The 12,089-nt window shown below is 48.1% G+C and overlaps 1 protein-coding gene and 1 long non-coding RNA gene across 9 annotated transcripts in view; one reads left to right on the top strand and one right to left on the bottom strand.

Moving 5' to 3' along the window:
- The first annotated feature begins 4,999 nt into the window (after positions 1 to 4,999).
- Positions 5,000 to 11,443, top strand: LGALSL (galectin like). Its single transcript, XM_080387931.1, has 5 exons — positions 5,000 to 5,159; positions 5,347 to 5,418; positions 5,576 to 5,664; positions 6,130 to 6,307; positions 9,025 to 11,443. Exons 1-5 carry the CDS (start codon positions 5,127 to 5,129, stop codon positions 9,166 to 9,168), a joined length of 516 nt encoding a protein of 171 aa, XP_080244057.1. The 5' UTR covers positions 5,000 to 5,126; the 3' UTR covers positions 9,169 to 11,443.
- Positions 9,189 to 12,089, bottom strand: part of LOC308064053 — a 24,762-nt gene continuing 21,861 nt past the window's right edge. For 5 of the 8 annotated variants that reach the window (XR_013928172.1, XR_013928173.1, XR_013928174.1 and 2 more), the window contains one exon: positions 9,194 to 9,327. This is a non-coding gene — a long non-coding RNA (uncharacterized lncRNA). Of the gene's footprint in view, positions 9,328 to 12,089 lie in introns of all 8 variants that reach the window. The other 3 variants (XR_013928179.1, XR_013928176.1, XR_013928177.1) reach the window with 3 other exon arrangements.

Below are 12,089 nucleotides of genomic sequence, written 5' to 3'. Positions count from 1 at the left end.
GGGTGCGTGAGCGAGTCCTCTCACGATCAACGCACACCAGGTCCCAAAAACAGATTCCATATATAGAACTTATTCATACATATTCATTAATTATTCATGCATAATCATAACATTTCCCAAAAATCATTAACATATTCTCCTCCCATATCCGATTCTGCGCAATAAAGCTTAGAAAGGTCCAGAAATGGGTCTAGGGTACGATTTGGGTAGGTGGTATATGAGTCGGTGGTCGCGATCTCCCCCTGCCGGAATTACCTGCTACTAAAGTTCACGGTTTCTTGGCAGGTAACTACAAGCTGTTCCAGTCGACTCTCCCCAGTTCCCATTAATCCTACATTCTGACATCTCAATATACTTTCTTTATACAGAAGACTAGTTAGATGCAAAGGAACCTTTCAACCCTAGAGTTATTACCTATGTTTTAACAATAGTTCCAGGCCCTTCTTCTAGCCTTGATACAGGACGTACAGAAGATCTCATAGCATCTTTTACTGTGCAACTATAAGTTTCATTAAAAATATTTCTTATCCTCCTATATTTCTATTCTATAAAATAACTCTATAAAAGATAATCAAACCAATAAAATCAATTGATCTCAACTCTTTAACAAATCGACAACAGAAGTGTTGAAAGATCCTGAATGCCAACAGTCATCAACCAGCAAGTAATGCCTTATCTGACATGCCTTTACGTACATGACCTTGGTTCCTGGTGCAGACTCCAGTAAACAATCTGCAAGACAAATATTTCTGATGTGCACGTGCTCTGCACCAGAAGTGTGCAGCAGTTCTGTGTGCGACCAAATGACTCACTCACCAGGACCATGTCCTTAAACACCAACATACACAATCTCTGTTACTGAGAGCCTCAGAAAATTAACTTCTCCCCTGGATTCATGCATGGCCAGAGCTTGAACCCCTAAGGGCAAGATTCAGCCCGGAATAATTTAGGGGGCAACAAGAAGCAAGGAAGCCACATGAAATAAATGTCAAGAAGAGGGTGCTGGCTCTTGGCACCGGGTTCCCTCCTCTGTCCATGAAGATGTGACAGCACTAGCCTGTGAACGCATACAGGCATGCTAAACACCCTCCCAGCACTGCCTGTACTGATAACTGTCATTTCTTTCCCACAAGTGAGCATGGGAGGGCAGAGTTATGAACATTTCCACAGGTACACAGCACCTCACACTTTAGATTCGCTACACAGTGCCAGGTGACTCCATCCTTGGGACACTTTGAAGCCATGCAGCAAAAGAGCAACTACAACATCTACCACTCCGCTCTCCGGCCAGCACTGTCCTCTCCCAAGCCCTGCCTTGGGCACTCACTCAGGGCAAATTTATGTACGGTTGGGTCTGGTGTCCCAGACCTCTGCCTGAGAATTTGCAGTAACAAAACTACAAAGGTCATAAAAAACCCCACCCAACCCAAATAATTTTTTATCAACACTGCAGTTTTACTGCTGTAATTCTGTAAAGGAGGAAATCCTCTAAACTATCACACGCTTGGCTCCACCCTCTGAATGAAACTTTTTCCAAGACTTTCTCCTTTATTGTATTACTCAGCTTTTTCCGAGTCTTACAGAAAACAGGACTTCGGTGCCTTGCCACGCAGAAACTAAAGGAAGCTTCCACGAAACCAGCAAACCCCTCCCATCTTCCTACCAACCATTAGAAAAGCAAAACAAACCAGAGAGGTTGTACAAGTCAGCCTATAAACCCAGGTGTGAGGAAGGCAATGTCAGTGGTAATGGGGCAAGAAAGGCAGGGTAATTATACCACACCAAAATTGCAATCATGCTGCATTCCTTTCCAGTGAAGGCCAGCTAAGAATTAGATACACCTTTTAAAATCATCAAAGGGAGAGGCTACAAGATACAAGGTGCTGGGATTAAGATGAAGTTCTGGGTTTGCCAGTTCTCAGAAATGGCTTTGGTGGCTGGGCTGGGCATGTCATTAATTGTTCCCAAATGGTGCTCACACCATGCCACTTCCTTTTAATCTTTATACAATTCCCAATATTTCAACAGTCCCTGGCTCCCACTGAGCAAAGGGATGTACGAACCCAGAAAGAGAAGACAACACCTCTCCACAAGGCTGTTTGTACGTGGCCAACCAGCCAAGCTCAGGAACTTGTACCTCAGCATTATTTCAGTGGAGCACAAATATTTATCATGTTGCTCCAACTATTACCACAAGGTCTGCAAGCTCAGGCCCTTCAAGCATGAAACCTCAAGATCTTCACCGTCAAGAGGGCTGGTACAAATACTGAACGGGGCCTAGTCTGTGCAGATGATTTAGCAAGGACTGCATGAGTGAGGGAACAGATTTGGCTCAGACCTCTCCCTTCTTCAGAAGAACAAGCACAGGAGCTTAGATGGCAGCACTCGCCCTGCAGCCTTTTGCAGAGGGGAACCTGGTAGGAAGCTGGATCTGGAGGAAGCTTCTGCGTGGGTGGGAGGTACGGTGCTGCTGAGAAATGCAGCCCTGCTCCACAGACCACTGGCCAGTGTGGAGGCACATAGTCCTCTTCTGCCGGAGAACACCTCCCTAGGAGAAACCACAGGAGCAGCCATCACACAGGCAGGACAGCCGCACACAGAGGCAAAGCTCCTGCTCTGGCCGCCTCACCTTGTTTGTGGTGCAAACAGGATTTTCAGTGTCCTCCTGGGCTGTCATGGCGCAAAAGGAGAATGTGGCACAGAAACAGAAAGGCACAGACCACCACTGCCTTAAAAACACGGGAACATCCTCCCACATCCTAACTTCATACTGCAGGTTGTTCCAGTCAATCCATGTTCCATAGCCAACAAAATAAATGTTGCATTTGTGCTACTTTGGAAAACATGCCAAAAAAGACAAACACAAAGCAAAGCAGCTAGCCAAATCACCAAGTCTTCTGCTATTTAATTATTCTGAAATTAAAAAGTTCAATTAAAACCAGCTACAAAACAAAATAATGATGACCTCTCTCCTCACAATAATTTATGCTTTGGCACATGCAACTGCCTGGCCTGATTTTACATCAAATAAATTTAATCTTATCCAGTAAAGTGGCTCCCTGTACAGCAGAGGAAAAGATGAGGCATTCTGAAAAGAGTTCTTCGGGCATTGTGTAACACTGTACCATGAAATAAAAATAAAAAGCGTAGAGTGATTTCTGTTCTTTCTCAGGCCTGCAGAAAAAAAATGCATAATGCAGCTGGCATCAGCATTGACGAGGTGCACAGCACACAGGAGCTGACAAAACCATCAAGCTAAATCCAGTTCCTCTTTGTGGCGAAGTCGTGAGTGCACTCAACTCACCACTTGATAGCCAACCATTTCTAATGTGCGATGGTTTCACTTTACTGCACTCTCCTGGCAGTATTTGAGGAAGGTGCTTTTCTGTGTGGTGATGGCTGACACCCAATGTTTTGGCATGAAAAAACAGTCCAGTGGTTTTCGTATGGCAAGACCTGGGCAAGAGAGATGCCCATTGCCTTCATGCGTGGCTATGTTGGTACAGCTGAAGAAGCCATGACTCCAGTACATGACTTCCAGCAGCGCTGTATGCACAAACATAAACTTCTATGAGCCACCTCTAGCTGGGCATCCAGCGACGAAAACATCCCCAAATTAGTGGGCACTACTGAAAAAGTAACTGAGCGTCTAAACACTTGCACAATCTGCACTTACTCTCAGGAGCTCTTGATTTCTCAAAGGGCATCACCTATTGATTGCAAGGATTTCCCAACAGACACACACCATCACACTGAAACCCTAAATATTGCAATGACTTAGCTCCTTCCACTCTGTTCCATTTTACTCAATGCAAGTCACTAACCCCCCCAGTGCGTCAGAGGAGGGACAGTGACATTCACCAACCCTGACTAATGCGCAGGTACAAGTCATGAAAAGCCAAACGACTTGTGCAAGGTCCTTCAGGCAGCAAGCCAAGCCCAGCCGCTGTATCACCTTGCTAAAGAGATGCTCATGCCACCAAACCCCAGTGGTGAGGAAGAACGCCTTCCTCATTCTCCCCTCCAGGACCCTAAACTCGTCAACAGGGTCATTACAGCATGCTTGCCAGGACAAGTCACTTTGCTGTGGTAAAGACGAGGGATTCCTGGTGTTGTGCAGCAGCCACGAGCAGGGCTGGTGGCCTCGGCAGGAGCCTCGCCGTGCTCTCAGCAGAGCCGGACACCCACAGGTGCTGCCACGTTGCATAACTACGGACACTGCCTGTAAACAGGAGCTCCCTGCTCCGTCACCAGCCGACCGACTTATGCAATCAGCGTGCCTCGTTAGGAGGCTGGTGGGGAGGATTTCCAAGGAGCTGCTGCTGCCTGACTTGACTCGGCCAAGCGGCTGCAATCCATCCAGCAGCCACCTGCCGCCACGGGCCATGGCACCCTCCAGCGGGAGACGTGCCACCCAGCCCAGCCCTCAGGGACTCGACGCCCCTCGGGTCCATGCCACAGGGTGGGCACACCGGCGGGGGGAGCGGGGTGACGGCTCATTGTGGGGGGCTGAGCCATCGCTTCCCCTCTGGAGAGATGGGGATTTACCCGACACCCGTCTCAGCTTCTTCACCAGGGTGTCCAAGCTCAAAAATAAAAGTGACCTCTGAAATAAGGGGCACAGGGCTCCTGTAGCCCCTCTCACAGCACACAGCACCTGCAGCCCCCCCCCGGAGGCCGGCCAGGGCCCACCCCGGGCCCACCACCAGCACCCCCCGCCCCGGCTCCAGCCGCCCCCTCCTCAGCGAGGCCGCGGCCGGGGCCTCCCGCTGGGGCTCTCAGGGTCTCCGAGCGTCTCTCTCTCTCTCCGGGACTCCGAGCGGCGAGAGCCCGGGGCCCCGCGTGTCCGAGGCCACGGAGCGGACCAGCAGCAGCGGCAGCAGCCCCCGCCCTGCCCGGCTCCCCCTCAGGCCAGGGGCTGGGCTCCCCGCCGGGCGAGGCAGGGCCGGCCACCTCCCCTCCTCTTCCTCCACCGCCGCCGCCTCCTCCCCTTCCTACTTCTGCACCGGCTCCGCTGCCGCCGCAGCTCCGCCACTGCCCCCAGCCGCCGGAGCCGGCGCGCAGCCCCCCCCTCCCTCCTCCCTTCCTCGCCCCCGCCCCGTCCCCAGCGCCGCCGCTTCCACAAGATGGCGGGGACCGTGGCCGAACGGGACGCGCTGGTGAGTGCTGCTCGGCCCCCTCCCCGCGGCTCCGGGACGGGACGGGGACGGGGACCGGGACCGGGCTTGGCGCTGGGGGTGGGCGACACACGGGCAGGGCAGCCCCCACGCCCCCCCGGCGGGCACCTGCGGGGGGAGCGGGAGGGCCCCGCCAGCCCTGCCTCAGCGCTCTCCTTTTTACCTGCAGAAAATAGAAGACGGGCATTTAAACAATTCCTTGGGATCCCCGGTGCAAGCTGATGTGTACTTCCCTCGCTTGGTAACTCACCTTTATTTGGGGGTTTTATTTGTTGGGGGGCATTTTTTTAACCCCTTTATCAACACCCCACCCACTCCCCCCGCCCGGTGCGGCTGCACAGGGGCGGCCGCCGCCGCTGCCGAGCTGACCCTCGCCATCCTCCCCCTGTCCTTTCCAGATCGTCCCCTTCTGTGGGCACATCAAAGGAGGAATGAGGCCGGGAAAGAAGATCTTAGTTATGGGCATAGTGGACCTCAACCCCGAGAGGTAACAGCCGGGCAGGGCTGCCCGCCCCGGGGGCGCTGGGCCCGGGGAGGGGGCGAGGGGGGGAGGCCACACGCTTACACACAGATCCCTCCTTTCTGGAAAAGGATTATTTTTATCATTTTAAATATAGCGTGCTGATTTCTCCTTTGACCCATAGAGGGGGCATTTCTTCAAGGGATCCTGTTTCTCAACGTTGCACTTGGGAGTAAAGGAGGCATGTATGGCATATATAGATACACACACCTATGCACATGCACGCACATACATATATATATATATATATGCTATAACCATGTTCTTGTCCCTGCTGAGCTTTCGGAGCATTCTCCGAACAAGCTGAGCTGTCACCCTTACCGTGCCACCCTACCATCAATGGCTTTGACAAGCTGAGAAATGAGACTGGTGGTGTTTGGGGCATGTTTCCTTGTTCCCAGCTGAATACGAGCCGTTCTGTCTGTGTTGCAGCTTTGGCATCAGTCTGACTTGCGGGGAGTCGGAGGATCCTCCTGCGGACGTAGCCATTGAACTGAAAGCCGTGTTTACAGACAGACAGTTTGTCAGAAACTCTTGTGTAGCCGGAGAATGGGGGGAAGAGCAATCGTCTATTCCTTATTTTCCGTTTATACCGGACCAGCCTTTTAGGGTGAGTACCAGGATGACAGCAGCATGCGCCGTATCTGATAAAGTATAATTTGATCATTGCCGCAGTAGAACCCAACTTGCCTCTTGTGAAATTGCAGTGTAGCCCGTGCTTCTCTGGTTGAGACACCAGTTGACAAGATTGTTTGTATTGACCAGAAGTTGCACGGAGATTCCACTGGTGTGTGCAACTGCAGGCATTTTGCGTGGGGCTACAAACACCTCACCGGGGTGCTATGACAAGTTGGAGGCTGTAATACTGCGTGATGAAGCACACTTCCTCAGCTTAGTTTTATAGCTATAAATTAAACAGTACCTCTATGTTATTAGTGCATTACAAGTTATTACAGGAGAATGTAAATACTCGGTGACTGTTGTATGTTTTGATGGTTTTCTTAATGGATATAGTGTTTGCAATTTAGTGCAGCTAATAAGGATCTTGTTCATCCTTTTTCTCCAGGGGTGTTGTGCTGAGGTTGGCTGTAGCCCTTCCTGTTAAGAGATTAAACAGCTAAGCGATAGTGGTATTCTTTTCTGAACCCTGGGATTAAGTCTCCTGTCAAATTTAAGTCTGTAGTCACTTGAAAATGGTGTATGTGGAAATGCCGTGGTGCTGTGGATGGACTGAGTTGACCTAGAAGCAAATTCCCATCTGTTTATGGTTATGTGAAGATGTCTTTGCAAATTAGGACTAACAAAGTGTGCAGCTGCAGAGGGCTGCTTCTCTCTCAGCAGCTTCACTACATTGAGGAAAAAAGGCCGCATACCTTTTCCATGCGGCTGACCCAGAAAAACCTTCCTCCCTTCCCCTCTTACAAAACTTCCCTGGCCCCTCTGCTAAATGCCAGTGCTCTGACTGGCTGCCAAACTCTCTTAATCCTTCTTGCCCCCAAGATGGTCTCCCCCACCTCCAAAAACTCACCATCTCCCCAGATGCTTGGGCTTTGAGAGGGTGTTTGTGACTGGTTTTGCTGCAAATTGGTTGCGCTCTACTTGCTTCTACAAACTCTCCCATCAGAACTGGCAACACCCTTTGGTGCGTGTGGGAAATGCACTTGAAAGGGCTCGGAGGCTTGGTCCTGCTCTGGCTGAGAAGGTTATAGTACCTGCTGCAGTGGGCGGTGGCTGGGCCCTCAGCCAAGCCAGACAAATTACCCAAAGCATGTTTTGTGGGTGTCCCACTAATAACAGTTGATGTTAGAGGACAGCAATATTGCACATTTGGCATGAGATATTATAGAAGGGGAGTTGTTCATCTTCATTCTTCCCCCCCCGCCCCCTTCCTTTTTTCCCAAACGCATAAATGGAATTTAGGTTCCCAGTTGACTTTGTACCTTTGACGGTCTCCCTCTCAGTCAATAAATTAGACTATTAAGTGTCTTGCCAGTTACTTGTGATCCACTGCAATTATCATTCTGGTGTGGCCCACGGTGATCTGAAAATGGATTGTAAGCAGTGTTGAGGCTAACCATATCTTTTACATAACAAGGCCTAAGGCTGGATGTGCCTGCCGCAGTGACACGGGAGCTACGCGGCAGCACGGGTGCTTCCCTGTTACGTGGTGCGCTGCTGGGTCCCCAGGAGCTTATGCTCTCCTGGACTGTCTGCTGCCACTGCTCCCGGTGCAACGTGCCCCAAGTCAGTTGGGCTTTAGCTCAGTGTTTGTCGCTGGCCCCGTTGCCATTTTTATACCCCGTGATAGCAGCAGAGTCAAGTGCCTGGAAGTAGCACCTCGCTCCAGACTACCAGCCTCTTGAAATGAGCCAGGGTTTACGTGTGGCTTCCCTGCAGATTTTCTTCTTGGGCTGTTCAGACTTGGAGGTCTCTGAGGGCCTGCACAAGAAGCACAAGTTCGGTGTCCTCCTACCCCTGCCTCCTGCCAGGGCAGCTCCAGTGAAGCTTAAATACAGGGCACCCTCTCAAGCCACCCCTAACATCAGGAATCTCCCAACCTGCCCAAGCTTGTTCAGCTCCAGGCTTTGTTGCTTTTCCAGAACATTTCTGCCAGGCTCGGAGGAGGAGGGATGAGCTGTGTCCCTCCCCAATCCTGCTTGTGCCTCGTGTGAACTGTCTAGCTGAATTCAAGCCATCCTGCACCACATTTCCCTTGCTGCAGCCCCAGCATGGAGTCTAGTCCAACACGGAGTCCTGGGCTGTCTGCAGCCACAATTAGCGAAGGCTTTTTAGTTTTACATCAGCTCTGTGAGTATGTGTGGGATGGGAGGGGAAACCTAGCCCTCCTCTCCTGTTCGCTCCCTCCCAAGTACATTAATGGAAGCATGGAAAGCATTGCAGAGGGAACTGCCCCCTCATTCTGCAGCAAAAAAAACCCCAAAACACTTCTGTAGCAAGACGTACGAGGTAAGATTTGGGTTGGCGATAGAGTTTCTTCCCCCTGTGATAGCAGTTTGAGTCTTCTTCTGGCCTTATTCCAAGAGGCAAAACCTCCCTGATGCCAGTGGGACTGGGTTCCAGTCCTTCCCGCCACAAAGCTGTGAGACTAGATTAATGTCCCTATGAAGAAAGAGCAGAACCATCACAGTGTAACTGGTGTCCTGGGGGCAAACTGGTCTCAGCCCTGTCTGTTACGTGGCACGTAAGTAGCAAAACGTGTAACCATATCAACACTACTTAAAAGCTAATGGAGTGCTCTTCGTGTTCTGTGAAATAACTTCCCAATCACACTGTGAACAGCATGCTTCATTGTTTTGTTTTTTACAGGTTGAGATACTTTGCGAGCATCCCCGTTTTAGAATATTTGTGGATGGACATCAGCTTTTTGATTTTTACCACCGTATTGAAACACTGTCAGCAATTGACACGATAAAGATAAATGGAGATCTTCAGCTTACAAAACTTGGCTGAACTTGTTAGGACCGCAGATTCCAAACCGGCTCAGGTGCCATCATCCATTTGGAGAAGTGACAGCCGGCTCCGGACACAGCTATGGTAGGAAGGCTGCCCCATTCCTTTTCCACATGCAGTTCTTCACTCCTGTGCTGATGAACCAGGCTGTTGTTTATCCTAATGAAGAACATAATTGGTTAATAGACATTGAGCCATTTTTCTTGGATCAAAATAGCCCACCTGTACTGAATAATCAAATTGGAATGGATTCAGAAAGACTTGTTTCAAATCTCACAGAAAGGTAATTTCTGAAATGCACTGCTAAAACCAGTTACTGAACAGCAGTGACAACAAAACAAAAAAAGTTTTTCTTTTGCAAATATTGTTTCTGCACTGAAGTGGAGTAGTGTAGCACAACATAGGGCCACGTGTTGATGTCCTTACCTGGGGCCTGAGCCTGGTTCCGTGGAAATCAATGGCAAAACTCCCACTCACTTTAATGGGGTACAATCAAACTGTCTAGTCCTTAGTCAAGCACAATTCCCACTGATTTCTATGGGATTTTTGCACACGCCTGAGGGCCAGCTCACCTGTTGGTGTAAATCAGCATTACCTCCACGGCTTGCAATGGAATTTTGCTGATTGCTCCAAGCTGCTGATTTGGCCCAAGGACTGCGCAAAAACTGAATGGGGGTGTGAGGACACAGCCTGTATATTTTAGTCAGGGTATTTGCATAGAATGTAGATCATTATGAGTTTTTGCACAATGTATTGTTAATACAGTTTTTAAAGCTTATCTGTAGTTTATTTATTTATACTCATTGTATGTATTATTAGTAAAATTGAACAATCTTACCGATGGTTAAGAACAGCAAAGTGTAAACATTTTGAACGTACAAAATGTCTTAGGTTCTTTGGGCAAACTTTACATATCATTCTTGAAAAATAATGTTTCCTATCAAACATTTAGTTACATTTTAATGGAGCCCTCTAGGCCCTGGGGAAATGTGGGCATGGTAGTTGGTGGGAACTCTGCATATTCACTAGAAACTGTTTTTCAGGGCTTACTAACTTTGCTGCACAGGATAGGTCTGAGTTAAGGTCGATCCATTTTAAAAAGATAAACAGCAAATTTGTAGGTTTAACTGTGTTTTTTTAACCTGAGAAAAAGTTAAATTTGGTAGTCTCTTAGTTCAGAAAGAGAACCAGCCTCTTTCCAAGGGAGATGGGAGATCGTTGCACTTGTTTGAGAACATATTTGGCCTTTGATATGACAATTAAAACTTGTCTAGACAGCCAAGTTATTAATGCTTGAAAATCAGCTACTGCACATGAATAATAACTTTTCAAGTAGCTTTTTAAATAGTAGGTATAGCTGTATAAACACAGTCACTGCACTACACTATAAATGAACACAGGCCACTTTTCTTGACTTCTTTAGGACTAAATACTTTTTTTCCTTGGCTGCTCACAACAGACTGTAGCAAGTCTTTCTGAGTAGTTATAATCATGACATAAACATGTATTTAGGCAATTCTGAAAACATGTAATATAGGGACTTTGTAAGACACAGTATACAATAACATCCTTTGTAGCACAGTATTTAAAAAAAAAAAAAAAAAGAAAAAAAAGAAAAAAAGAGAGAAGAATCTCACAAACAGAACTATGTTAAACCTGCAATAAAGCTGTGGTTTAAAGCAACCAGAACTGGAATATCCAGAGTTAAGGGTAGAATGCCAGTTGCAAAGCCTCATTTTGTGCTAATTTGGCTTGCAGTTAAGAAGCCTTAGACTGCAAGCTGAAATTCCAACTGTGGCTCTAGTCCAAAGCCTGCTGAGGTCAATCGGAGTCCTCCGAGCATAGAAGCCTGATTCTTATTTCATGCAAGTGCAAATCTCTTTGTAAAGCAAGGGAGATGTTGTTGCTACTGCAGACGAGTTAAGATTCACGCTGCCACCTATAAAATATGAGTTAAAAATGGAATTTTTAGCCTTAACATTGACATTCCCTGATTTTTCCTCCTTTTTCCAAATTAAGAGAGAACCTGTTTGTTTTACAGATTATCTTTTTATCTGGTGTGTGGCTTTTAAGTCATACATCAGAATCTATTTGTACTCCAGATCGAATCTTGATATGAAATTTTCCTGTCTTGCTCTGTTTTTACTCTTTTACAAGATACATGATGACTGTGTCATTTTCCATTGTATAAAGAATGCTGACAGTGTTTCGGTACAAAATATATTCTTAAAAATGACAATGATGATAATAAAAATCCAAGGGAAAGGTGCTTCTACATGAGGTGTTTGGATTTTTCTCCAGCTTGGAAATGCTTTATGGTTCTAAAGCGGATGCAAGCAGAAGATGAACTCTCTTTGGAGATACTTAGCACCCTCTCAGCCTGGTGCTTTTATCCAACTAGATATGTAAAGCCAGGGTCGTTGATGCAGCCTGAGGCTGCCCTGCTAGTCTGGTGGGCCAGAAGTAGGAGGCTGGAGAGAGTAAGTAGCACCATGACCCTACAGTAGCACAGAACCAAAAGGGATCTCCCTGATGGCACAATAGTAGAGATTTCCACTCCATGCTTTTACTGTAGCTCAGAAAACACAATTTGACTGACTTGAACTTTCAACTGCTTGGGATTCCGGGTAGGTTAGCATAGCCCTGAGACTTTTGCTATCCACACTGGCTCAGCACAGCGCAGTGCCTACGCCAGGGATGCCAAGATGAGCTTAGCGCACCACCATGTCAGCAGGGTCTGTCAGGAGCAAGGGCCCAGTGATACCGCTTTGCCTCTGTTCCCAGCTGCTGCACTGGGCACTCCTGTTAGTTCCTGCTTGAGTGGTTTCCTGTCTCAGGAAAATGCTTTTTTGAACCTGATTCTGGTTTTGCCTTTGCATAACACGATCAACCACAGCGCCCACCACCTGATTCTGCACTGT

This window comes from Falco punctatus (genome assembly GCF_963210335.1).
Source record: "Falco punctatus genome assembly, chromosome: 5".
NCBI lineage: Eukaryota > Metazoa > Chordata > Aves > Falconiformes > Falconidae > Falco > Falco punctatus.
The sequence above is the reverse complement of the archived record's forward strand: the minus strand, read 5'-3'. Positions and strand labels throughout refer to the sequence as shown.